Genomic DNA, 27,093 nt, shown 5'->3' with positions numbered 1-27,093 from the left:
TCAAACACCATCTGTATAATTTCTATTGTTGCTCAAGGAAAACCTATAGCATTAGAAGACATCATGTAAGTGATATTTGCTGGCACATTTGTGGTTGGCTCTAGAATACTTGTCTGATCGCACACAATGAAAAAAAAAACATCGAACTTTTTAGACGGTGCCTAACGAATATCCAGCACTACGTTGGACATTCAGCGGACATTCGCTTCTAAATATGCCATAAAAACAATATTTGGCCATTTTGATCGATTTTGAAACCATTCTGTTTGGTTCACAATGATGTCGCTGATCAGAATATGCCAAGAAAAACTTTCTTGCACATATAATTTGAAAGTTATTGAACGCGGAAATGTGGGAAAAGTGGCGAATGTGCGAATATAAAACCAACTTTACCCAAGTCACAATAACTACACTAGAGCACATAATAATGATGATATATAAATTAAATATAGTTTGATTTTGAACAGCATTCTGAACAATAATTTAATTATCTTTGCTAAAATTGTGCATGTGCAAAAGCTGACAGCAGTTACTTAAATGAAAAAGACACATGTAGGCTACATAAAACACCACAAAGCAAAATAATGTTCCCTGTGTCTATATTATAATCCTGCTCATAGATTTAAAATGTCCTACGTGAAACCGATTAAAAACACTGCAGAACGACCTCGCATATTGCTGCATAAACAAAGAGTATTTAAAAAGGCGAAATGCCGTGAACAGCTAACTCACCTCAGAAGACTCCACATCTAAAGCCTCGGCAGCTCTTTGTGCCTCATCAGGCGATGACTTAAATAACAGCGCTTTGCACAAAGGTACCTCGCATTACGGACAGACTTTGATGCAAAACCTTCTCTCTTTCCAAAAAAGCTCCCGGGTTTTGGAGTTCCAGGCGCCAAAAATCAGCCCCAAGTCAGACCTGTGTGCCGCGCGAGTCCTGAAAAGTTCAGCTCATAAACCCCGCCCCCTGCATGTACACGAATGGAACGTGATGCAACTACGTAAATCAAATTAAACGGACAATTCAGTTTTCTCTAGTGTTTTTGGAGCCAAACATAATATAAGTCTGAAGCTACAAGCAAACATACGACCTATCGCTGTTGCCAGTATGGAGTGAAAAAAGTATCAAAACCTCCTAAAAAAAAAAAAAAAATTACGGGAGAGATCCACACTCGCACACACAATCCACAGTTGCACGCCAGAGATCCACATTTTATTATAATATTCAGAAATTGATTAGTTGCAATGTTTTTAAAGGGAAATGCAGAAGAGATGAAGTGATTTTATCATGATTAAGACTCATTTGATCCACAAGTTAATTATTGATTCATGTTAAAACACAATGGGTCTCATTCATGAAACACGAGCAGAACGAATTTTTGTGTAAATCGCGTGTAAAGTGGTTTTGGCGTAAATTTTCGAATTCATTAAAACGTTCGTATTTTCCAAATGTTAGTTGGTACGAAAGAAATCTACACCTGCTCCCAGCCACGCGTAAATAGTGCGTTTAACGTCTGAACGTTTTGCTCATTAATACGGCTGCATTTTAATTCACCTCAATCGGGTACATATTTACACAGCATTTTGAAAAAAATATTATATATATTAATTACATACGTTTTTTCTTTTAACTTTTATTATGAGAGCCAGTAATAGGATCTGTAATATGCTGCCAAACTTCCTTTTTTAGGACCTGATACGCCACTAGTACGCTTGAAAATAAAATGTGGCGTTTTGAATGAACTTCTGATAATAAAACTTCAATTTCTGCAGCTGAGAAATGTTTCTTTTTCAGTCGCTTTTGAGAAGACGTTGAAATCCTTCGTTTGGTGTCATAATGTGATGCTCATATATAGTTGTCAGTCGGATTTAATGGGCGGGATTTATGGTAATTGAGAGTGAGCGTGCACGCGTGTCCCATTTACAAATGATTGGAATTCATTAACACACACACACACATTTCACTATCACATCTGACGTTTACGAAGTTTTTGTGAATCAGGAGAAGAGTTTTCGGGAAGTTCTCTTTACGCGCAAATCACTCAGATATTTACTCGTATATTTACGAATGTTTCATGAATGAGACCCAATACATTTTAACTTAATTTTTATTTGAATAAAGTTGTATTTACGTTTAAGTGCAATACAGTTTTTTACTGAACTTTTAGGTACAACTCATTTTAATTTAACTATTAAGTTTTTTTTTATTTACCTGTTTGTAAGTATAGTGCAGTGTTAATGTTAATGTTCAAATTATATATTTACAATATTAAAGTGGCTGACAATAATAAATATTCTTATTAGGGATAAAACTGCCTGGTTTTTAATAGTTAGGCCTACCTTGCTGAATTTTAATGCTAGTATAGTGATACTTGGAAAGTCAAATATTTTCCGAGTTGGTACATGGTATAAAGTTTGAAAACCACTGGCCTAAAAAGTTACTATAGTGTTGAATTGTTGGCATTTTAATGTTTTTATGATTACCAGGCTTGGCATATTAAATTATATGTTCTTAAATAACATAAAACTGTATGTTAATGGCATCATCTATCATTGTTATGCTACCATTATTTATCATGTAGCATTTTTTTAAATTTCTGACAAGAACTAGGCAGGAGAGGTTTCTGTGCCTATATAAGCCACAACATTAAATCAGCTTTACTGGAAGTTTACGAGCTGGCTTATCTATGCGCAAGTTACAAAACCGTTACAAAACCGTAGAGTAACCCCAGAGTGCAGTCTGGACGATGGGGCGGGACGACACTTCGAGGCGGAGCAACACGTTTCGTCCCGCCCATATTTGTTTTCCCCGCCTTTGACATTTTGCTCCGAGCCAGCAGGGGGCAGTTTGCGTTGAAAGAAACAGAACGGTGGCAACTGCAGCAGCAGAGTAATAACTAGTGATGGGAAGTTCGATTCTTTTCCGCGAACCGGTTCTTTCGGACGGTTCGATTCAATAAACCTGTTGAAAAAACCGGTTCATCGGTTCTTTCACGCTCGACGTAATGACGTCATTGGTGATGACGTAATGGTGTCACGTCTATCAAACATTCAAATGTATAAAGTCAGTAATCATAACTTTAGTCAGTTAAAACCTCATAATCATGAAAAGTTTACATTTGAGTTTTGCAACAACACCTAAATACAGTAACAGCAATAATGTGCATATGAGGATTTAAGTCTTGAAGATATAAAGTAGATAAATTAGGTGTCATCAGCGCAGAAACCATGATCCACTTACTAAACATAATCCATTGCGATGTATTTGATATTAAATGAACTTACGTTTCGCCAGATGGCCCTTCATCCAAGCCCTCGAAATACCCGCGCTCATAACATTACTAGTACAGAATCAGAATCAATCACCATAAGAATCTCTTCGATTCAGACATGCTGTGAGTCAGTTGGCTTCACGCTGAATCGCGCATGCGCAGTATCATCAGTTCATCGGTTCTCAATTCGGACGATTCTCGGTTGAGTGTCCTGATGATCCGAAAACCGATGCAACCGGTTCTTGACTCGAGAACGAGAATCGCTCTAACCGGCACATGCTGCAGTTCAGTTTCATCTGCTCTACTCGTGTTCATGTTCTGTTTACTACAAACTCAATTTGTGAATGTGTCATCATTAACTATAAATACAGTACAGATATCTCATAAATCATCCCTTATTCCTATTAAACATAAGAGTCTTTAGAGTCTTAATTATTGTCCAACTTCCCTGAAAACCCATTTGGCCTATACATTATATACAATATACAGATTGGAAACATTAATCTAAAAAAAATTATAATAAAAAAAATCAAAATAAAACATAGTTATTATATCACACTTTCCGATGCTTAACAAAATACTTACAAAATTACACGCATGCGCAGTATCATCAGTTCATCGGTTCTCAATTCGGACGCATCCGACAGAAACGATTCTCGGTTGAGTGTACTGGTGATCCTAAAAACCGAAGCAACCGGTTCTTGACTCGAGAACGAGAACTGCTCCAGCAGTGGGCGTGTTTGTTCATTATCTGGCTCGGCTCGGTGTTCATCTTCAGTTCGGTCTTCACAGCATTTCATTCAGTGTACTGTTTGAGTAAATGGATTACCCCGGGATATTGGTTTATTCTGACTCAGAGGGAGTGTCAGTCACGTTAAAAAAGTTAACAGCTTAAGTAATTTGTGGATTTATGCTTATTGGAGACGTGAACCGTTTCAAACGATTCAGTTCGATTTGGTGAACTGGTTCAACCGGTTCACTAAGAAGAACCGGTTAAATTGAACGATTCGTTCACGAATCGGCCATCACTATTTCTTACAAATTAGATTGATGAGGGAGTAAATTAAACTGGTGATGTCACAAACTTGTTGCATTGTGATTTATGGAGCTGCCTTATGTGTTGAGGGTTTATCCGTATAAACTTCTCTCGTCCACTTTATGAAGTGGAACTTACCCCAGGAGATTTCTGATCTTACCTTATGATTAGTGATTTAAAATGACTGTCAAATCCCATTGCTTGTAAATGCTTTGTGTGTATTATAGTCACAGCTGAGTCTAGGTGAAATTATGAGCTAACTCATTTCACTAGTGGGGCGGGGCCGAGAGATGTGGGAATGAGCGAGGCCGGTAGAGTGATTGGGAAATCCGCGACACCTGCGCCCCACCGCTGGTCTCGAGTCCCACAGAGGAGATGGAAGTATATAAAACTGGAGTGACGATAGTGAAGGACGAGAGAGGACCAGGCCTGGGCCTTATTGTGATGTTTTGGTTTTATTCATCCGTGAGGGGCTGGTGCGCTGTTTTGTGTTTATTTTGGATTATTAAAGTTTCGTTTTGTTTGTCCGCCGGTTCCCGCCTCTTTCTTCCGGATGAATATAAAGGTTTAATCCGTTACAGTAATATATTAGTATAAAGTGCCCTCCACTATTATTGGCACTGTAAAGGTGGCTATGAAAATAAATCTGCATTGTTTATCCTTTTGATGTTTCATTCAAAACATCTCAAAATTCTAAGCTTTTTAATGATATATGGTATAGTGTCACAAAACGTTTTTATTTCAGATAAATGCAGATCTTTGGATCTTTCTTACTGCTTAAAAATTTTTGATGTAGTGTTTTTATGGATAAAAATAAAACGTCAGGTCAGACAATATCGTGTCTTTTTACATTTAAATATAGCTTTATCCGCATTGGCTCATGGAAACATCTATGAACACACTTGACTCGGCCCAAATATCTCTGGGAATGATTATACGTTTTAATTAAAAATGCTCCTCCTCGTATGGATGTGATCATTTTTCGGATCAGCAAAAAAAAAAAAAAAAGGCCAAGACAAATAAACATACATTTTGTCTTTTTTATTAACATTAAATTATTAAATTAAAATATATGAAATCAACTTAACGTGCACATGGCATAATATCTTCTTTTTAACATAATAGCCGGACTTCTCATCTCCCAGTCTTCTGTGATGGTGAGCAGTTCTCCGTCCCCCTGGACATCCTACCTTCTGTCATGAGCGCAACAGGATAGTTCATCCACAACTTTTTTCTTCTCCTGTTGATAAAGATCTGGCACAATCTTTTCGCTGAAGTGGGTGCGCGACGGGATGTCGTAACGTGGTCCAAGCTCCTCCGTTCCTCCGCTCTCCATGACCACTGAGTGTGGACTGAACATGCGCAACTTTTTTTTTTTTCTTCATAAATCAATCCGAGGGTCATGTGTGTGCTGAACCGAAGATATTGATCCGAACGGATCACGGATCAATGATGATTCATTGCACCACTACTATAGTGTCATTTGAAAACATTGCAGTTGCCTTTTAAAATACAACAACGAGCACCACTAAAACATTTAAAGAGGCGCATTCAGCCGTCTTCTTGACGGGAAACGGTCAACAAAGTAAAATTATCTACAACGTATGGCACTATAAGGCATTATAAATGGAAGAATAAAAAATGGATTTAAAAACAATAAAAATGGGATCAGAAAATAAATGTCAATTCATAAATCTTACTTCCAGAATGAGAATATCTTAAACATGTTTAAAAAAAAAAAAACATTTACTATTAAACTCTGCAGTTGTGAAAAACTCCTTCCACACAAAGAGCATGAATGTGTCTTTTCCTTCGTATGAACTTTCAGGTGTGAATCCCACAAACATGTTAAAACAGTTGAAACTGCTGGTCTTGCAGATGAACTTTATTCATGTGGACTTAAGATGATGTTTCTTTGTTAGGACAGATTTATACAGAAGAGATTTTATTGCTTGACGCTTTATTTTGTTATGTTTGGTGAGGATGAGTCATCAGAGCTGAAAGTGCTGGATCTGAAGATGATCTATCTCCAGTGTGGATCCTCTCATGTGTTTTCAGGGATCCTGATTGACTAAATCTCTTTTCGCACTGTGAACACTTGTAAGGTTTCTCTCCAGTGTGGATCCTCTCATGTGTTTTCAGGGATCCTGATCGACTAAATCTCTTTTCGCACTGTGAACACTTGTAAGGTTTCTCTCCAGTGTGAATCCTCTCATGTATTTTCAGGGATCCTAAGTGACTGAATCTCTTGTCACAGTGTGAACACTTGTAAGGTTTCTCTCCAGTGTGGATCCTCTCATGTATTTTCAGGGATCCTAACTGACTGAATCTCTTGTCACAGTGTGAACACTTGTAAGGTTTATCTCCAGTGTGGATCCTCTGGTGCTGCTTCAGTTCTGTATCCGTAATAAAAGTCTTCTCACACTCAAAACACATATATTCTCTCACACCAGTGTGTCTCTTCTGATGAACTTTTAAATGCTGCAGTTGTGAAAAACTCTTTCCACATAAAGCACATGAATGTGGTTTCTCCTTTGAATGAACTTTCAGGTGACTCTTCAGTGATGAGGCCCACAAAAATGTTTTTCCACACTGATTACATTCATAAGGTTTCTCTCCAGTGTGAATTTTCATGTGATCCTTTAGGGTTGATGATTGTGTGAAACTCTTCTCGCACTGATCACAAGGGAAAGGTTTCTCTCCAGAGTGGATGTTCATGTGAATCTCAAGACTATATTTGTTTGTCAAACTCTTTCCACACTGATCACATGTGTAAGGTTTCTCTCCAGTATGGATCCTCTCATGTTTTGTCAGGGATCCTGTCCGACCGAATCTCTCGTCACAGTGTGAACACTTGTAAGGTTTCTCTTCAGTGTGGATCCTCTCATGTTTTGTCAGGGATCCTGTCCGACCGAATCTCTTGTCACAGTGTGAACACTTGTAAGGTTTCTCTCCAGTATGAATCCTCTCATGTTTTGTCAGGGGTCCTGTCTGACCGAATCTCTTGTCACAGTGTGAACACTTGTAAGGTTTCTCTCCAGTGTGAATCATCTCATGTGCAAGCAGAGATCCTGAATGACTAAATCTCTTGTCGCAGTGTGAACACTTGTAAGGTTTCTCTCCAGTGTGGATCCTCTCATGTGTTTCCAGATATCCTAACCGACTGAATCTCTTGTCACATTGTGAACACTCGAAAGTTTTCTCTCCAGTGTGGATCATCTCATGTTTTCTCTGAGTTGCTAACTGACCGAATCTCTTGTCACAGTGTGAACACTTGTAAGGTTTCTCTCCAGTGTGGATCCTCTGGTGCTGCTTCAGTTCTGTATCCGTAATAAAAGTCTTCTCACACTCAAAGCACATATATCCTCTCACACCAGTGTGTCTCTTCTGATGAACTTTTAAATGCTGCAGTTGTGAAAAACTCTTTCCACATAAAGCACATGAATGTGGTTTCTCCTTTGAATGAACTTTCAGGTGACCCTTCAGTGATGAGGCCCACAAAAATGTTTTTCCACACTGATCACATTCAAAAGGTTTCTCTCCAGTGTGAATTTTCATGTGATCCTTTAGGGTTGATGATTTTGTGAAACACTTCCCGCACTGATCACAAGGGAACTGTTTCTGTCCAGTGTGGATCCTCATGTGAACCTCAAGACTCTGTTTGTTTGTCAAACTCCTTCCACACTGAGTGCAGGTGAAAGATTTCTTGTCTCTTCTCTTCTTTAAATCTTTCTGTTTGGTTTGAGATCGTTCTTCATCCTCCTCGTTTTCTTCGACCAACTCTGAAAATGAAGCATATAAAAACATTTTTTTTACTGTGAAATGTAAAAGAAAGAAATAAAAGCCATGAAAGTGAACCCTGCTGTTTTATTATTATATCTATTCTTGTAACTATAACTTAATAATTATTGAACATTTTTAAACAATAGAGGCACGTGACAGTAAATATTCTTGATTAACTACACAATTATCTAACATGACTTTTGTTAAAAATAAAATCAATAAAAAGTGACATGACATACAGCCAAGTGTGGTGACCTATACTGCTCTGCTTTAACCCATCCAAAGTGAACACACACAGCAGTGCGGGGCTCTGAACCGGTTCAAGGAACGAAAACCAGAAACATACGAGATTTGGACAGGAACAGAAACAAAATAAAATTTTAGAGTTCCGAACAGAATTGAATATTCAAAATGGACATTAACGGGATAATAGTGTTATTTCATCGTTCCATTTAATATTTGAAATTTGCTGTCAATGAATCACGAATTCCAGTAGTACGGCATATGCAAATGTGACGCTGAAGCCAGCAATTGAAATGTCCGCTCAGCTGTGAACTCATCATAGGCGAGTCGTGATCGTGTGAGATGAATTCAACAGATCACACACCTGCAGCACTTCTGTGAATGGAGAAAACTGAAAAACTAACCCCTATAGGCTTACACAAAAAGGAATATAGGCATATACACTAAATATATTTCACTTAAATCCTATTGAAGGATTAACGAAACGAAAGAGAGAGTGTGCTAAATTACGATTCATTGTGACACGTTCCAAAGTTTTCGGAAAAGGAAAACGAAACTGCAGAGAGAAGTTGACTTTATTTTGCAAAAGCTTTACAGTTTTAATTATTTTGCAAAAGCTGACAGCTTTGAATAATGTCTTGCTTCTATATAACCAATTAGCTTTGGTATGACCATCGCGCTGACACAACATCATTTTGCTTTATTTTATTTTGTTAATGTACAGGCTTTAATAGAGTTTAAGAAATAAATAAGAAGTTAGACTACTCCGTTGAACAACATGACAGAGTGACGCGCCTCAATGTGCTGATAAAGCTGATTTGAAGGATGATGTTTTATGTAGATAAAAGTACAAACACTAGCCTATATAATAAACAATATTTTAGGATCCAGATACGTCTGGAACATGGAAACATTTGGATCCGTCCCAGATGAGAGATGCACTCATCTTTTTGTGAGTGAGGGCTCCCTGAAGGGATAAAATAGTCTTGAGGGCTACTTGTTTGTTATAGGCACATGCACGCACGCACACACACACAAAGTTTCAAGTTTTGAAAAATACAACAACAAACAGTAATATTGTTAAATATTATGACAATTGAATTTATACGTTTCTTTTGTCCTAAAAATAGGCTGAAGGGGGTGGGGATCGTCTTATATTCGCGATATACCCTAGACAAAATCACGGGGGGAAAGGCAGAAAGAACAACGGCATAAATATGAAATAGTGACTGAATGATTTCGGCTATACTTGCATGTAAAATTAGAAAAGCAACATAATATCTGTGTTTAACTAAATTAAATGCTGCTCCTCTGCCGCGCGAGACGTCGAGAGAACAAGAGAGGTGCGCGCACGAGACGCAGAGAGAGAAAGACGGAGACAGTGTTGCCAGATTGGAAATGTCCAAGTATCGTACCAGAAGTTCAAAATTATCGTATTTGGAAGAAAATTTTCGTACACGAGTCAAAATAGTTATCTATTCTAAACCAACAACATTTTGACACTACCTGCAAATTACCAAGATAACAAGGCGTATTGTTGGACGGAAGCAGTGAGACCAAATACTATCCCAGTGACTGTCTGCGTCGCAGTGCATATTTAAACATATTAAAATGATTTTTAACACTTGCTTTGTCGTGTCCGGTGAAGAAGGAATTTAGCTGTTTCTGCGTGGTGCAGTTAACTCCACATCTGAGCCGCTAAAAAGTAGTAAACGTCATCTGACGAGGTAGTAAATTTTCGAAGCCCCATCTAACTGGGTCTATATCATGAGTGTCCAAACTACAGTCCAGTTTTTATTGGCCCGCAGCCAGGGTCCGAATTTAACACCCGCCAAGCGCCAAGTACGCAAGTTAGATTTTCTGTTTGGCGAGTAAATCTCAAAAGGCTATCTGCCACACTGGCGGGTGAATGTTCATCATACCAAAATAGTAATAAAAAAAATTACAATTGCCTTGTGTAATGTTATAATGCCTGGAAATTAGTTCAAATCTCCTGCGAATCTAGAGCGAGTGAGCGAGCAAAAGTACGCAAGCAAACCGTGTAGCAAGCGCACGGCAGATAGGAAGAGACCTTGCATATGTGTGTGTGTCTGTCTCTCTCTCTCTCTCTCTCTCTCTCTCTCATGCAGTGGTGATGCGCAGTGTTGGGCAGTAGCGTCGCTACAAGCAGCGAAGCTACTAGTTTAACTACATTTCTCAGTTGCTTGGTCGTAGCTTCGCTGCTTTCTGAATCAAATAGCTTTTCAGTAGCGAAGTTTTTTTTTTTTTTTACCAAGTAGTGCGGTAGCTTCCACACAAGCTACATTTTCGCAAGCATTTCTAAAGCGCAAACTCAAATCGGGAAATACAACTGCTAAAATCGCTGATCCTGGATCAGTAGTGATGCGACGGCGCTACTTCATCTTGTTCGTGTTTACGGTGGATAGCAACCAACCATCTCTATGATGCATTACCGCCACCTTCTGCTCCGGATGGTACCACTCCTTGGCCAGTCTCGCAAAAAATTATTTGATGAAATGATGGCATAGGATGAGGTCGGAGAACAGTTAATCCCGAGGAGTGAGTCGCCGTGGCTGTACCTCGACAAGTACATGACACTGACCGAGATAACAGAGAGAAAATATGTTTTCAGATGCTGCTTGTAAAAATTATCAGGGTCCAGCCTGGCCATTTTTTTTTTGTACTGTTTGGAGGTCTTGCATTTTGTTCTGCAAAGGCCTACAGTATATTAAGCATGTCCATGCAACAGGTGCATACACTTACTTGTGCCCACATTGTTAATTACATGTATTTTGATTGTTTTTGTTGCCAAATTGATAAGGAACACAAAAAACTATTAAAACTAAACAATTACACCTGCCTATCTGTTTGACTGACAGTTATGAGCACTGCGATAGCATTGACTTGTAATAAAACGTGTTCAACATAAAATTTTTATTTTAAAAGTAGCTTAGATGTAGCAAGCTACTGTTGATGTAGCTTAGCTTGCTACATTTCCCAGGGGGGTAGCTTCAGTGTAGTGAAGCTTCATTTACTGTAGAGTAACTGGTAGCTTAGCTCACTAGTACATTTTCCAAGTAGCTTGCCCAACACTGGTGACGCGTTCATATAAACGGCACCTAAACGCTGTAAAAAAAATATTATGTCATATGACATTTAGGTCTGTGAGGCAAGTAGCCTAGGCTACCTATACGCTGAGTTTCGGTTGTGATTATACAAAATAATGAAACATGGATTAAAATTAAGATAAAATTTATACAAAACGAAATTGGTTTCAAAGAGATATTTTGTGTTTTTGACAGTGTTGTGACAGTGCTTGGCTTGTGTCCAGTGTTGAAGTTATTTGTTTATTAATGAAATACTGTTATTATAGTGTACAATTGCACTTTATTATTACACATTGTGTAGCTGTTCATTCTAAAGGTCCAGTCTGTCTTTTCCTTTTACGGCAAAACCTTTCTATTTGGTACCATGTCCTGAAAGATCTTAATAACCTCATCTTTTATGATTGGGATGTCTTTTTCAATGGCCAGAAGCAGAAGATCAGAGAGTCGTTCTTGTCCACACGCATTACGAAGTTTCGTTTTCACCAGCTTCAACTTCGAGAATGAGCGTTTAACAGTGGCTGTTGAGACAGGTAGTGTTCCAAAGATTTTCAGCAGCTTAAAAAGTGTTGGAAACACAACATGAGCATCAAAATCCTTAAATGTTTCCAAAATTGCACGGGCACTCATTTGTGAGCATGTGAATGAAGAGTGGAAAACTCCAAGCTCAGTTCGCAGCTGTTCCTCCTCCTCTTGAAATCCGTAAAACTCACAGAGAGTATGGGCAGCTTTAAGTGCTTCAGCATCTGCAGTGTCTTTCCACTTTGATGGCTCAATCAAACAATGCAGTGACATCACAATTTTGTCAGTGTTCCCCTTCCCTTGAAATCGCCTGTGGAGTTCCTGAATCAGGGAATCCAAAAAAGTGAAGTACGTCCTTCCACTGTAGTACTCCTCTAAAGTCTGTGGCTGGTGGTCCTCTGTTGCTGATGTGGAGCAGTACTTAAACTTTGTTGGTACTTTCCGCCGCCTTGCTTGCTTGTGTGCGTCCCCTGCTGCCAGATCAGGTGGCTCAGACTTGGTCAGATCTTCCAGGAATTGCACAACTGCAGGGAGGCATTTTCTGAGAGTCCTGAGGGCTGTTTCCCTGCAGGTCCATCGGGTGTCTGAGAGCTTCTGTAGCTCAAGGGGACGCTGGCCAGGATTCATGGCTTGCTGTGTTTGAACAAAAGCTGCATGTCGTTTTGTGGAGTTGGCAATGAAGGTGTAAAGTTTTTCAACTACTGTAAAAAAACTGACAAAGTGAATGCTTGACTTTGCACTCTCCACTCTGGTTCTCCTTTAGCAAGTTCATTACTAGGTTTTCAAGCTGTTCTCCTGTTGTTGACTGAACATCACAGAGCTGAATGAAGCGCTCCTTTATGGTCATGTCATGTACATAACGCACCACAAAGCACACCTGTTCGATGTGTGATACATCAGTAGTCTCATCAAGTAAAATTGAAAATATTGACGCTTCCCTTACTTCTTTCAGTATTTCCTGTTTCACATAAATAGCCATTGCTCTAATTAGGTCATTTTGTATTCGGTTTGAGAGGAGAGACACCTGAGGTTTTGACATGATGCTTGTTTTTCTTTAATGTTGTCAAGATGAAGCTTAAGGACACTGTCATATTGGCCAACCAACTCTACAAGTTCTAAGAAATTAGAACTTCTTAGAACGTGGATATGTTGTACAAGTTGTTAGCACTAGTAGAAGACCAAGAGCACAAAACATTACCGACATAAATAAAAAAAAAAAAAAAAAAAAGACTAATTTCGCAGATTCAACCACTGTCTTGCATAGCATACCTGTTAATGCAACAGCTTTCATGAACTGTCGTGTTCACAAGCGCCGCAGACACATAGGGCCCTATCTTGCACCCAGCGCAATTGACTTTGTACACCGACGCATGTGTCATTCCTGTTTTGCACCCGCGCAAAGCGCGCTTTTCCCTCCACAGAAGCACGTCGCTAAACTAGTGAATGAACTTGCACTCCCTGGGCGGTTCAGCGCAAAAAAGGAGGCGTGTTCCGGCGCAAACAATCCCTGGTGCTATTTTGCTGTTCCATTAAACAATTGCGCCACTGACCAGAAAAAACCTAGTCTAAAGTCAGTGGCGCGTTGTTCATTAGGCTATGCTATTTTAAGGGCGCATGCTTGACCATAATGTATAGCGTGCACAACGCGCATACACTTTGCTCATGTAATCTACACAGATGCAACAGTTATTTTTGCAAATCATAAATTGTTACACTAAAAAATATTAACAAATGAGATGACGGAAATCATTGTGGTGTGCCACGAAGATGTGAAAAAAATAGGCATAAATCTATCTTACAAATTATTCAGGCTAATTATTCTCCCATCCCCATACAACACAACTTCTCTGTCTTTCACTGCTCTTACAAGAACATCAGTCTCCTCGGCTGTGAACCGCTCCTGTCGTGCGCCTGGTAAATACGCCATAATAATAGCAATCCATAATGGAACTTGCGCGCCTGCTTTTAAAGGGAATGTTGGATGATGCTCTGATTGGTTTATTTCACGTTACGCCCAAACCACACCTATGAATAATGAAGCTACTTCAGACCAACCCATTTTAGATTTGCGCCGGGCGCAAGAGCCATTTATCCCGCCGGGAAAATAGCAACAGCGCCGAGACCCGCCCACAAAGTTACTTGCGCTTCGCGCTTTGACACTTGCGTTTCAGATCGTTAAAATAGGGCCCATACTGTGAGTGATGCTGCGGAGTGCGGAGCGAGCGGGAAAACCTGGAGCGGATTCGCGGAATCAACGGAATGCTTTGAGCGGTGGGGAAAAGGGGCACCTCAGTCGATGAGGGCAGAGGGGCAGTGGCTCTGGCCACCGGGCCACCCCCCTGTGCACGGCCCTGCTCTACTGTATTCTTAACAGACCCTCAGGTGCAGACGAACACATTCAGAGTGTCTGTAATGAGCCGATTTCGTGTATGAGTAAACAAGTCCTGTGACTGCAACATTTAAATTTTCATAAAATTCTGAAATTTTCGTACATTCCAGGATTTTTTTCATTATTGATCGTACATTGTTTGAGAGGAGAGACACCTGAGGTTTTTGACATGATGCTTGTTTTTCTTTAATGTTGTCAAGATGAAGCTTAAGGACACTGTCATATTGGCCAACCAACTCTACAAGTTCTAAGAAATTTCCTTTGTTTGAACTTGAGAGGCTTTCATTGTCACCTCTGAATGGCATGCCTTGTTTCGCTAAGTACAATATAATATCAATCAGTCGGTAGATAATCTCCCTATTTTTTTGCTTTTCTCTTTCTTTGGCTGCTTGCATCTCAACGTCGGCCTTTTCCAATGCTGTATCCAATGCTTTTCTTTTAAATGCATTCCATCGAATCATGCCTAGCATGTTTGACTCTGTCCTGCTATGCTCCTTCATTTTTCCTTTGGCTTGCTTCCACAGACTTAACCCCACTGACTTCCAACCTGTCCTGCTCTTATATTTTTCATCATTCATGAAAAGCCTACAGCTGAAACAGTACATAGCATCATTCTCAGGAGAATACTCTAACCAGGGGTGTTCTTCATACCACTGTCTCTGAAACGAACGTCCTTGATCATTTTTTGGGAACAGCAAAATTGGACGACATGGTCCTACTGAATTTGAAAATTTTGTGAAGGCCACATTGTATGTTACATTATATTTCTTTACATGAGCAGGATCTGATGGATTTTGTAACTGAAGCAAAAACTCAGTCTTCTGGCTTTTTCTCCCTTGTATACATGGCTGTGGCTGCCTCACTCTCCATTTCTTCCTGTTCTGCATCTGTCTCTTCCCTCTCTGTCTCATTGTATTGCCTTTCTTTCTCATTCTGAACTTTTTCTGTCTCTGGCTCAGTTCCAAGACCTTCACTTTTACTCTGTTGAATTGATTCTGAGGCATTTTCATCTTAATATAGAGAATGAATAACAAACCTGTTACAATCATATTTTAAATACAATTGTTAGGCTTTAGTGCTAATTAAATGTATGTTCTTGTAAAATAATTACTTTTCCATTCAAATAATTTAATGTCTATCTTTCTTGTTATAAAACTCTAGCATATTCAGAATCCTTTATTGTCAGCCAGTTTAACAACACTTACCTGTAAGTGTCTGATTTGGACATTTAATTTCATATTAGCATACAGCCTAAATCTATATATACAACTCATTTAGAGCCTATGATGTGTTAGTCTCAACTAAGACAAGTGATTATAATGGGAGATATACTTACAATAATTAAACAGACAAACTGTCTGCTAACTGTTCTATATGATGATTTACCTGCTGGCTTGCTGGAGCTTTGAATCCATGTTTGCAATGTTGAACTGCCTTTAGCAGCCTCCCTTCTCTCTTTCTCTCTCTGTCTCTGTCTTCTTTTTTGTGAAGGCATTGTTTTTTTGTTGTTTTTTATAAGTTGTCTTGTCTACAAAGTGTGCCAACAACAGAAAATGTAGTTATTTGTATTAGATCTGATCGAGAGTACAATTATAATTTGATTAGACAAGCAGCTTCTTAGAACGTGGATATGTTGTACAAGTTGTTAGCACTAGTAGAAGACCAAGAGCACAAAACATTACCGACATAAATACAAAAAAAACAAATGACTAATTTCGCAGATTCAACCACTGTCTTCCATAGCCTACCTGTTAATGCAACAGCTTTCGTGAACTGTCGTGTTCACAAGCGCCGCAGACACATACTGTGAGTGATGCTGCGGAGTGCGGAGCGAGCGGGAAAACCTGGAGCGGATTCGCGGAATCAACGGAATGCTTTGAGCGGAGCGGTGGGGAAAAGGGGCACCTCAGTCGATGAGGGCAGAGGGGCAGTGGCTCTGGCCACCGGGCCACCCCCCTGTGCACGGCCCTGCTCTCCTGTATTCTTAACAGACCCTCAGGTGCACACGAACACATTCAGAGTGTCTGTAATTAGCCGATTTCATGTATGAGTAAACAAGTCCTGTGACTGCAACATTTAAATTTTCATAAAATTCTGAAATTATCGTACATTACAGGATTTTTTTCGTTATTGATCGTACATTGTACATAGGTAAAAATTATTGTACAAATACGATAATTATCGTACGTCTGGCAACACTGGACAGAGACAGAGAGGTGCGCGCGCGCGAGACGAAGAGCGAACGAGCGAGAGAGAGAGAGACGTGCAGATTCTAAATATTTTAAATTATTTTATTATGTTTTAATGGTATATGAAATGTCACCAATAGTTATTTTTTCATTTTATGCCATTATCATAAAAAAATGAAAGATTACAATTCAGGCTATTTATAGAATGTGCTCGGCAGGCGACACCATGCGGGCTACCAGGTGCCATGTTGGAGACCACTGTTGTAGGGAGTGAAATTTAAGGTTAAAATTTATGTTCTATAACTTTAAATAAGATATAAAGGCAATATCGCGAGAACAGAGACCCGCGATTAGAGAATAGTGTGCGTGCAGTTATGAGAGGTGGAGAGAGAGAGAGAGAGAGAGAGAGATAGAGATGAAGCACACGGTGTAATCAGATGTGGCTAATTCCTAATGTTCTCCTTTTCATGTTTAATAAATCAAGTGTTATGATCCGCCGAGCTCCCTGTCGGTGTCCTCCTAACAACAAAGCCAACGAGCTAGCGCACGGTAAGAAACGACACGAGTTACATTATTATTAGGCAAATTATAGACGCATAATATTGTTTTAACAAAAATAACGTTATTAACCGATATTTTTCCTACCCGAAACGGTCTCGGAACGGTAATAATTCAGAGGAACAAAAGCGTTAAAATATCGATTCTGCTCGGAGTAACCCGATATAATTTTCTTTTTGTTTTCAAGCCCTGCAGCAGCGAACACACACCCAAACTTTCTAACCATTAGGCCCTGACTCCCCCCCACCAAAAAAAAATTTACCCAGTTTATAAAAAGTGCATTTGTCATCAGCTAAATTATTTCAGAGCTTTTACAAATGTTCCTGCTGCAACAAATCTAAATCTGCTTTATAACCTTAATGTTCATAATCACTGAAGAATCAAGAATAAACACCAACCTGTTTGTTCTTCAGTGTGGTTCATTCTGCAGGGTTCTGAATCTCTCATGTTCTCTCTGTTCTTCAATAAACTCTGTCTCTGCAGACTTCACTTCTTCCTGATGCTTTGATGCTCCTCTTCACTTGTAGACTGATGGGAATATTCCAGAATTTATTGATGAACTGCAGGGGGAGGAGCTTCACTGAAGGTGTGATTGTTTTGGGAGGAGCTTCACTGAAGGTGTGATTGTTTTGGGAGGAGCTTCACTGAAGGTGTGATTGTTGTGGGAGGAGCTTTACTGAAGGCGTGGTTGTTGTGGGAGGAGCTTCACTGAAGGTGTGATTGTCATGGGAGGAGCTTCTTTGAAGGTGTGATGGTTGCTGGAGGGGCTTTACTGGATGTTTGTGTGTGGTTGAAGCGGATCTGGAAAATCAACAATAAATCAGTCACTGAGTTTATGTTTTTCACTAATATACAACTTCACCTCCAACTTCAATCTTTGAAGAAACCATCGCCTAAGTGCAATCTTTTTGTAAATCATTATATAACAGCAAAGACACAAAGATCACTGCACATCAATTTAAAACATTCAGTAACACTGCACTCACATATGTGTTAATTCACCCAATCCATGCATTTAAAATCGCAGACTCACCATCTCTCTGCTGAGATCACTCTTTATATCCTAATTTATGAGAAAGTGTTTTTAAAGTAAAATTGACTTAAAATTGATGCTGTAATTCTAAATTATATATATATATATATTTTCTTGGACCAATTGTCATGGTGTGAAATTTAAAATAAATGTCATAACTGCACACAACTGGCTACAGAATGTAGACAACATTGTGAATTGTTAAATGCATACATTTCTGACTAATGGTTACAGAAGTTTTATAACTATTATTAACACACAACTAATTCTTTAACCCGCAAAAAACCCAGCACACAACAATTTATGAAACTTAAACTATTAGTAATTTGAGCTGCTAGCTAATTATCAGAAAGTATAAGACACTTTAACCTTCTGAGGACTGGATAAGTTTAGACATGGCTTGACATTGGTGATATTAACAGCTTGGTGCTTAAAATATATTCACTGTATTTCAATTTTATGCTTTTGAAAAAAAAAGGGGTTTATGCATGGTTAGTGTCATTGAAATAAGGCCATACAACACAAAACAGAACAATTGTTCACAAGACTTTTGATAACTGGAAGTTCTACAAAATGATGTGAAAATCAACCTGTTCACTCACTCACAGAAAACTGTACATTGATTTAACTTTGGTAACAAATTATTTGTGTTAGAAAGGCTGTATGCAAAGGAGGGACAATGGCCATGAATATTTTGTGATTCACACCTGAGAGACAAAGGAGCTCCCATAATGGGCCATCAGTGTGTGTTCACAAGAATGTGAAAAGATTCAAATAATGGGGATTTAATTATATGTAGTTTATTTACAATACAAAATAAGCAAAAGATACATAATGAAGGTGTTTTATGGTGTCTCCTTTATCTATACACCTTTTACCTGTTTCTTTATTATTCTCAGGTAGGTAAGGAAAGTCGACCCTGGACAAAACTATAAGCATTTCAAAAATACAACTTGCTCAGTAGACTTCCCTGTGTTCAGTTCTTGCTTACGGCTCTTAAATTACTACTCTTGCAGACCATAACTTGTCAATAATAAAATCCAAGTTTTATTAAAGTTAACAAAAGTTATATCAACGTACAATAGAAAAGTTACAAAATCAAGGTATAATCAGCTGGTATCAGGCGTCGAGGGATACTGTGCTTGTTCAGTATCCCTCCGTCGAGTCTCTCTCTCAGTCTTTTATACACAGATGTCGAACGCTGGTTCTTCTGATGTCATAACCTGGAGTGCTGCCAACTCCTCTGCCAAGGCTTTCAGTTGTTTACTTCGCATTGCTTTAGTCCTTTTCCTCTTCTTTTTCCTCTAAACCGTCTGTGAAATACACCTTAACTACTATATTGTCCATTTATCATAAAAACTATTTCTAATACATACGTTTTTCTACTCTAAATCAGTCACTACATACATTTCATGCAAGTAAGCAGGTTTCTTAATGTTAGTGAAATTACACAATACATTTTCCATATAGCATTAATCACAGGGTTACAATTTTGTACTTAAAGAGCCACTAAGATGGGAAATCAAAAATTACCTGTATTACAGTGTTTGATGTAGCTGTCCATCAGTGTAAACAATGTGCAAATAATTAAACCAAAAAGTACACGATTTATAAAGTTATTGGCTTCTAAAGTAAGGAGTCAACTCTGAATCGCTGAAACGAGTCGTTATAGATTTCAAATCTTTTGCCCATCTCTATGTACGTCACTAGAACACTTTGCATAATAATCTTCGCCTACCGTCTTGAGATAAACGAAACTCTGACCTGCCCCACCCCCCCACACACACAGACGCTCTGTTTGGTGTGAGAGCATCATGTCGAGGAGAGCAGTACAACAAATCCCTTTTGTTGTGTTCACAACATTTCACTGATGACTGCTTTTATAATCTCGGTGAGTTCAAGGCGGGATTTTCAAAGCGTTTGGCCATAAAAGACGGTTCATTACCAACTTTATTTGGACCAACAAGCATCTCTGAATAACAACGCGAAGTATGATTATGAAATTATGTGTTTGTTTTCTCCCGAGCGTCTTATCAGTATGTGTGCTGTCTGCTGCCTTTGTCTGCTCTGATCGTCATGTACAAACACGTCATTAAAATGAAGTGTAACTCTGTGAATACTCAACCAAGAGACATGAGAGAGGTAACTAAAGAAAGCTTGACATGTCTTCTTTAAAACTAAACAAGTGCTGCTAACAGATATTCTGTGATAAAGTAATCCATATGAAAACAACGCGATGTCTGTTTTTCACGTCTTCCTTCATTATATCTAATGTGACCACGCCCCCGCGCTGAGCGCGCTATTCAGATTCAAACTGAAGCGCGCGGCTTGAATACACCCACACAGAAGAAAAAGCAGCGAGACTGTTCAAGTTTTTTATTTTACTGTTTGCTTCGCGGTGAGAGGAATAAGACATAATTCACCCCAAACAGATGCTAACGCATTGTTTAACGTGAAGGTGTGTGCGGAACAACCAATCAAACCTGACTATGTTAGTTGACCAATCAGAACACAGTATGTTACCGAAAGGTGGGGTTTAAGGAAACTGAATCTTTTGAACAGCTTCGATCTCTGAGAATTGAGGTAATTTTAAAATGATATTTTGACAAAATGACAATTTTTTTTAACCTTGGATGGATTTAAACCTATTGTACAGGACTTATAAACAGTGATAGGAAGCTTAGAATTTTCATCTTACTGGCTCTTTAAGCAAAAGCATTATTACTACTTAGGTTACAGTATATCTGTTTATAGCAAATTAAGCATTAATCAAGACAGTATAATTGCAAAATCATCATCTCCATTAACAAAGGTCAAGCTCGTTTAACTTTTGTCTTTAAATTATAAGTTTGGGATGGGTGATGCACAGCAAAGACTGTGAAATACAGAGAAGTTGCCGCCAATTTGAGTTAATGCAGCTGCCTTAAAGTCCTTCCATGAATTCCTGCTATAATTTTTTTAAATTAGAAATTAGAAATGTTGACAATGCTCTGCGAAGTAATTTTTTAACTATATGAAAGGTTACTTTATGTTAACTGGTGTGTATAAGCACGCAGAGTATGGCTGTTTCTAAAGCATGCAGTGCCATCTGCTGTTAAAAACTAATCTTAGAAGCAATTCAAGAGAGAATCATGATGCATTCAGAAAATTGCAGAGTCTATCCACAAATTGATTTATCGTCGCATCCCTGGACAGAATGCCTGCATATCATGTTGGTCTGCAGCAAACTTTGCACTCTGACTCATTCTGTGTAAGATCGGATGCCCAGAGAAATTCGTCAACATTTTCATTAATTTCATGATGGCATGTTTGGTCGGGTGCTGGACTACGGAGAGCTGTCTGACCCATTTGGTGCATTGTTATTCAACATCTTTTTTCTGTGATTCTGTCTGTGGCTTTTAAGGACTGTGACATGGACATTCTAATCCAGTTCTGTACAGTTGACAGCTTTTTCAGTTCATTCAGGCTTCAGGCTCACACAAAGAAACCTTCTACAATCCTGTGTGACCTTTTGTATGCAGATGACTGTACACTGTTGGCAAACACACCTCTAAAGCTCAATCACACTTAAATTATTCAAATATTTACACATATTATTATTGAAATAATCATCATCATTCATGAAAATAAGAGTTCACTTTTAGTCCCTTTTTCATTGCATTCGATCAAAAACATCTAGTTGTTACTGCAGAATAAAAACAATGTAAACGGGTCTCTGGAATCTTGTACAGTTTCAATGAGATTTTGTAATATGAAGTGGCCCAAGTTATTTATTTGAAATATCTCCTGAGATTTTAAGTAAATATTTCAATAATTTAATAACACATTTGCCTACATTTGTTTACTTTATATACAGCTAAATCCCCAGAGCTATAGCAACTCTGCTCAGAGTACATATTGTCCCAATCTACAGAGTGTTAAAGTAACACTGAAGCTATATTAAAGTTAATGGTAATATTAAGCAATTGATTAAGTAATGATTGAGCATTAGTAAAAAAAAAAAAAACCTGCTGGTAACAATGTTTAAGATGAACAACTACTGCTCAGGCTTTTAGACATCAAACTTACCACACAAACAGTGGTAACTCTGCTTAACAAATTCAACGTTAATTTAAAGCAACTTCAGTGTTACTTTAAAACACTTCTTTTTTAAAGCAACACTGAAGTTACTTTAAATTAATTTTGATTGTGTTACTTTGAATTAACAGTGTTAATAAAAATAGAAACATGGTGGCGCGTCCACATGCAGCGGCTTCTCTCTGTACCAACATAACAGTATTTTCATGTTTTTTGTTTTGTCAATCGCAGTGTTTTTGTACATCGCCATTTCGTCTATCTGTCTTTAAGCGTGCATACAGTTGTGAGTTTCTGCTGGATGTCGGCAGAACCACATTTTTACAGTTAAACTCAGCACATGCGGAATTGCTGTGGGACCTCGGTCTGCTACGGAGGCGTACACCATCACGACCTCCACTACTGCATCTCGCCCACAGCGGAGGCACCACAAGCGCTGTGAGAAGAAGCAGAAGAGGGGTAAGCGCGGAGGTATCCGGGCTAGGCTAACAGCTAACCCACACAAGCCATCTATCCCCAGCATCATACTGGCTAACATAAACTCTTTGGAGAATAAACTGGACTACATCTGATTACTACGTTCAACAGAGCTCTTGTCACGGGAGGAAAAACCTGCAGTGGCGGGCTTTGTGTTTATATCAATGACGCATGGTGCAAACACTGCTCACCCCTGGTGGAGTTTATGATTATTAAGTGCCGCCCGTTCTATCTGCCTAAGGGATATACTGCCATACTGTTCATTTCAGTTTACATTCCCCCCGAACAACAGCAACAGGAACAACGCACTAAATGAACTGTACTAGCACATCAGTGAGCAGAAGACAGCACACCCTGATGCTTTTCTCATCATAGCTGGGGATTTCAACCATGCTGACTTCATCTACAGCAATATCATTGACTTGATTGCAAATAAATGCACAGACACTATTTAAACTGAACAGAGATGACATAACTGAATTCAATGATGAACTGCCTTTAACTATCATTTTGCATTATTGAGACACTGTTTTCCAAATGAATGTTGTTCAGTGCTTTGACGCAATGTATTTTGTTTTAAGCACTATATAAATGAAGGTGATTGATTGATTGACTTAAACTTTGTGTTTCCAAAATACACCAATACATTAACTTTCCAACACGAGGTAATAACATTTTGGACTTTGTTTACACCACACAGAGAGGAGCTTACAAGCTGTTGCCCCCATCAAATTGAAAAAGGTTGGAGAAAAACGTTCTGTGCCATGGTATAACAGTAATACTCTCTCAAGAAAGTAACTCATAGTCTTGAACGCAAATGGAGAAAAACTGACTTGGAAGTTTTTAGAATTGCATGGAAAAACAGCATGTCCAGCTATAGACAGGCTCTAAAAACTGCTAGGGCAGAGTATACACAAACTCATATAAAATAACCAAAACAATCCAAGGTTTTTATTTAGCACAGTGGCTAAATGAACAAATTACCAGACGCCACCTGATTCAAATATTCCACCAACGTTTAATAGTAATGACTTTATGAATTTCTTCACTGATAAAATAGATAACATTAGAAATACAATAGTGAATGTAGATTCTACAGCGTCTAACACTTCAGTTTCATCCATCGAACCCAAACATAAACTGCTGTGCTTTACAACTATTGGAGAGGAAGAGCTAAATAAACTTACCACTGTGTCTAAACCAACCACATGTTTATTAGATCCTGTACCCACTAAATTACTGGAAGAGTTGTTACCTGTAGCCGAAGAACCACTTCTCAATATCATTAACTCGTCATTATCTTTAGGTCATGTCCCAAAACCATTCAAGCAGGCAGTTATTAAGCCTCTTATTAAGGAACCAAAACTAGATCCTAGTGAACTGGCAAATTATAGGCCCATTTCAAATCTTCCATTTGTGTCTAAAATTTTAGAAAAAGTTTTCTCTGCTCAATTGAGCACCTTTCTGCACAAAAATTATCTGTATAAAGAATTTCAGTCAGGTTTCAGGCCCCACCATAGCACAGAAACTGCACTTGTTAAAATTACAAATGACCCGCTTCTTGCGTCAGATCAAGGCTGCATCTCATTTCTAGTTTTACTTGATCTTAGTGCTGCGTTCTACACCATAGATCATGAAATACTCATAGATCGATTACAAAACTATACAGTTACAGTATACAGTCAAGGGCAGGCTCTAAGATGGTTTAGATCCTACCTGTCCGATCGCTACCATTTTGTTTATTTAAATGGGGAGTTATCTCATTTATCACCAGTAAAATATGGAGTGCCAAAAGGATCAGTCCTAGGTCCCCTTAAATTTTCAATATACATGTTTCAACTTCTAAATTATCTAAGCTTACAGAGTGTGTTAAAAATGTAAAAGATTGGATGACCAATAATTTTCTCCAATTAAATTCGGATAAGACAGAAATATTAATTATTGGACCAAACAAACTACACAGAATCTTGTAGATTACAATTTGCAACTAGACGGATGTACTGTTACTTCCTCTACAGTAAAAAATCTGGGTGTTATATTAGACAGCAACTTGTCTTTTGAAAATCATATTTCCCATGTTACAAAAACTGTATTCTTCCATCTCAGAAACATTGCCAAGCTACGAAACATGTTGTCTGTTTCTGGTGCAGAAAAGCTAGTTCATGGATTCATGACCTCTAGACTGGACTATTGTAATGCACTTCTAGGTGGTTGTCCTGCTTCGTCAATAAACAAGCTACAGGTAGTCCAAAATACAGCAGCTACAGTCCTTACCAGGTCAAGAAAATATGATCATATTACCCCAATTTTACAGTCTCTGCACTCGCTACCTATTAAGTTCTGTATCAGTTACAAATTATCATTACTTACCTATAAGGCCCTAAATGGTTTAGCTCCCGCGTACCTAACTAGCCTTCTACCACGTTACAATCCATCACACTCCCTAAGGTCACAAAACGCTGGACTTTTGGTAGTTTGGTAGCAAAGTCCACTAAAGGAGGTAGAGCTTTTTCACAATTGGCTCCCAAACTCTGGAATAGCCTTCCTGATAATGTTCGGGGTTCAGACAAACTCTCTCTGTTTAAATCTAGATTAAAAACACATCTCTTTCACCAAGCATTCAAATAATGTATCTCTTAAATTGTGAGTGTAGTTGCATCTAAACAAATGCACATTCTTATTATTTAGCTTGGTTAAAGTAATTAATTTTACATTGTTGGATCAGCAGCTATGCTAATTACATCCAGTGGTAACTAGGATTTACACAAGCTCCAGTCTGGATCCAGAACACCTGAGAAGAGATGATGCTGACCCTCAGAGGACCTCAGATGATGCTAACCCTGAATCAACAAACAGAACTAACAAATATTGCTACAAGTGTGACTGCATCATATAATAATTATTAATAATATTAATAATGTTCATCATCCGGCTGACTACGTCTTGTATTAATTTTTCTGAAAATTCCTGTCATACATGCACAAACTGACATTCACCACTTATAAGCTACTACTAAATATTGTAGTAACATAATTTTCTGTAAAGTTGCTTTGCAATGATTTGTATTGCAAAAAGCGCTATATAAATAAACTTGAATATGAATAGGAGTACCTCCTACCTCTCCGATAGATCCTTCAGTGTGTCTTGGAGGTACTGGGGTTCCTCAAGGCTTAGTACTTGGACCACTTCTCTTCTCTATCTACATGACGTCATTAGGTTCTGTCATTCAGAAGCATGGCTTTTCTTATCGCTGCTACGCTGATGACACCCAACTACTTCTCATTCCAACCAGATGACCGGGCGGTAGCTGCTCACATTTCAGGCTGTCTGAATGACATTTCTAGCTGGATGAATGACCATCACCTTCAACTCAACCTGTGGAAGATTTTTATTAGTAAGATTTTAATCAATCAAGAATAATCAATGTGAATCTAGCCATTTTTGCTGCTAGTTATTATTCTATTAAAATCTTATAGGTCTAAACTCTAATAGAAAGTTGCCTACGCCCTGGAATGTACAAAACTGATAAGAAACACATGGTCAGACATACATTGAGGGCCTCTCCCCTCTAGGGATGTATGAAATGTTTAGATAAGGAAAAGTCTTGACTATTTGGAAACGCCCTGTATAGGGTATAACCGGCAAAATACACCACAAACCTTACTAAGACAGAACTCCTGTTGGTTCCAGCTAACCCATCGTTTCATCCCAACTTCTCTCTACAGCTGAGTTTGTCAACCATAACTCCTTCGAGGACAGCCAGAAACCTAGGAGTTGTGATGGATCATCAGTTAAGCTTCACAGACCATATTGCTACAATGACCCGGTCCTGCAGATTTGCCTTATACAACATTAGGAAGATTAGACCCTTCCTATTAGAACAAGCCACCCAACTTCTTGTCCAAATCTCTTGTTCTCTCCAGACTGGACTATTGTAATGCTCTCCTGGTGGGCCTTCCTCAATGTACTATCAAGCCTCTGCAACTGATCCAGAATGCAGCAGCGAGGGCTGTCTTCAATGAGCCAAAAAAAGCTCACGTTACTCCTCTCCTCATCAGGTTACACTGGCTACCAACCGCTGACGGCCATCAATCAGATGGAAAGATAAAATCATGGATTTAACAGATGCAAAGATATGAATCAAAACAACTCACCTGTCAAGTAAAACAAGCGAGATTGGCATCTCTTTCTAGTTGAAGTTTGTCGTGAAGCGCTCTCCATCTAGAAAATGCAACACCGATATTGATCCTCGCTCTTTCTCTCCTCTTGTCCCAAACTCTTAGTAGGTCGTTTGGTTTCCCATACGCTTAATAAGCATTCGGGAGCTGTCCTTGTCAACAGAACCAGCGGCAGACGGTACGCAGTAATTATGTTCCATAAATAAGTAACACAATCCACCATAAAACATGCAAG

At 38.7% G+C, this 27,093-nt stretch overlaps 1 protein-coding gene and 1 long non-coding RNA gene across 23 annotated transcripts in view; one reads left to right on the top strand and one right to left on the bottom strand.

The window, feature by feature from the left end:
• LOC127987708 (zinc finger protein 271) overlaps window positions 1-27,093 on the bottom strand; it is a 392,063-nt gene that overhangs the window by 60,443 nt on the left and 304,527 nt on the right. For 2 of the 21 annotated variants that reach the window (XM_052590076.1, XM_052590078.1), the window contains exon 2: window positions 6,266-8,090. The exons of 13 other annotated variants lie outside the window; for them this stretch is intronic. In XM_052590076.1, the coding sequence (XP_052446036.1) occupies window positions 6,277-8,090 (1,814 nt within the window). In that variant the 3' untranslated portion in view covers window positions 6,266-6,276. Of the gene's footprint in view, window positions 1-732; window positions 2,096-6,265; window positions 8,091-15,735; window positions 15,878-17,494; window positions 17,719-27,093 lie in introns of those variants that run through there. 6 more of the 21 variants (XM_052590075.1, XR_008161350.1, XR_008161335.1 and 3 more) reach the window with 6 other exon arrangements.
• LOC127987801 (uncharacterized) overlaps window positions 1-27,093 on the top strand; it is a 194,563-nt gene that overhangs the window by 58,743 nt on the left and 108,727 nt on the right. The gene's annotated exons all lie outside the window — the stretch shown is intronic.

The sequence above is a fragment of the Carassius gibelio genome, chromosome B22 (genome assembly GCF_023724105.1).
Source record: "Carassius gibelio isolate Cgi1373 ecotype wild population from Czech Republic chromosome B22, carGib1.2-hapl.c, whole genome shotgun sequence".
In the NCBI taxonomy this organism is placed as follows: Eukaryota; Metazoa; Chordata; class Actinopteri; order Cypriniformes; family Cyprinidae; genus Carassius; species Carassius gibelio.
Note: the sequence above shows the minus strand (reverse complement) of the source record. Positions and strands in the feature narration are given on the sequence as shown.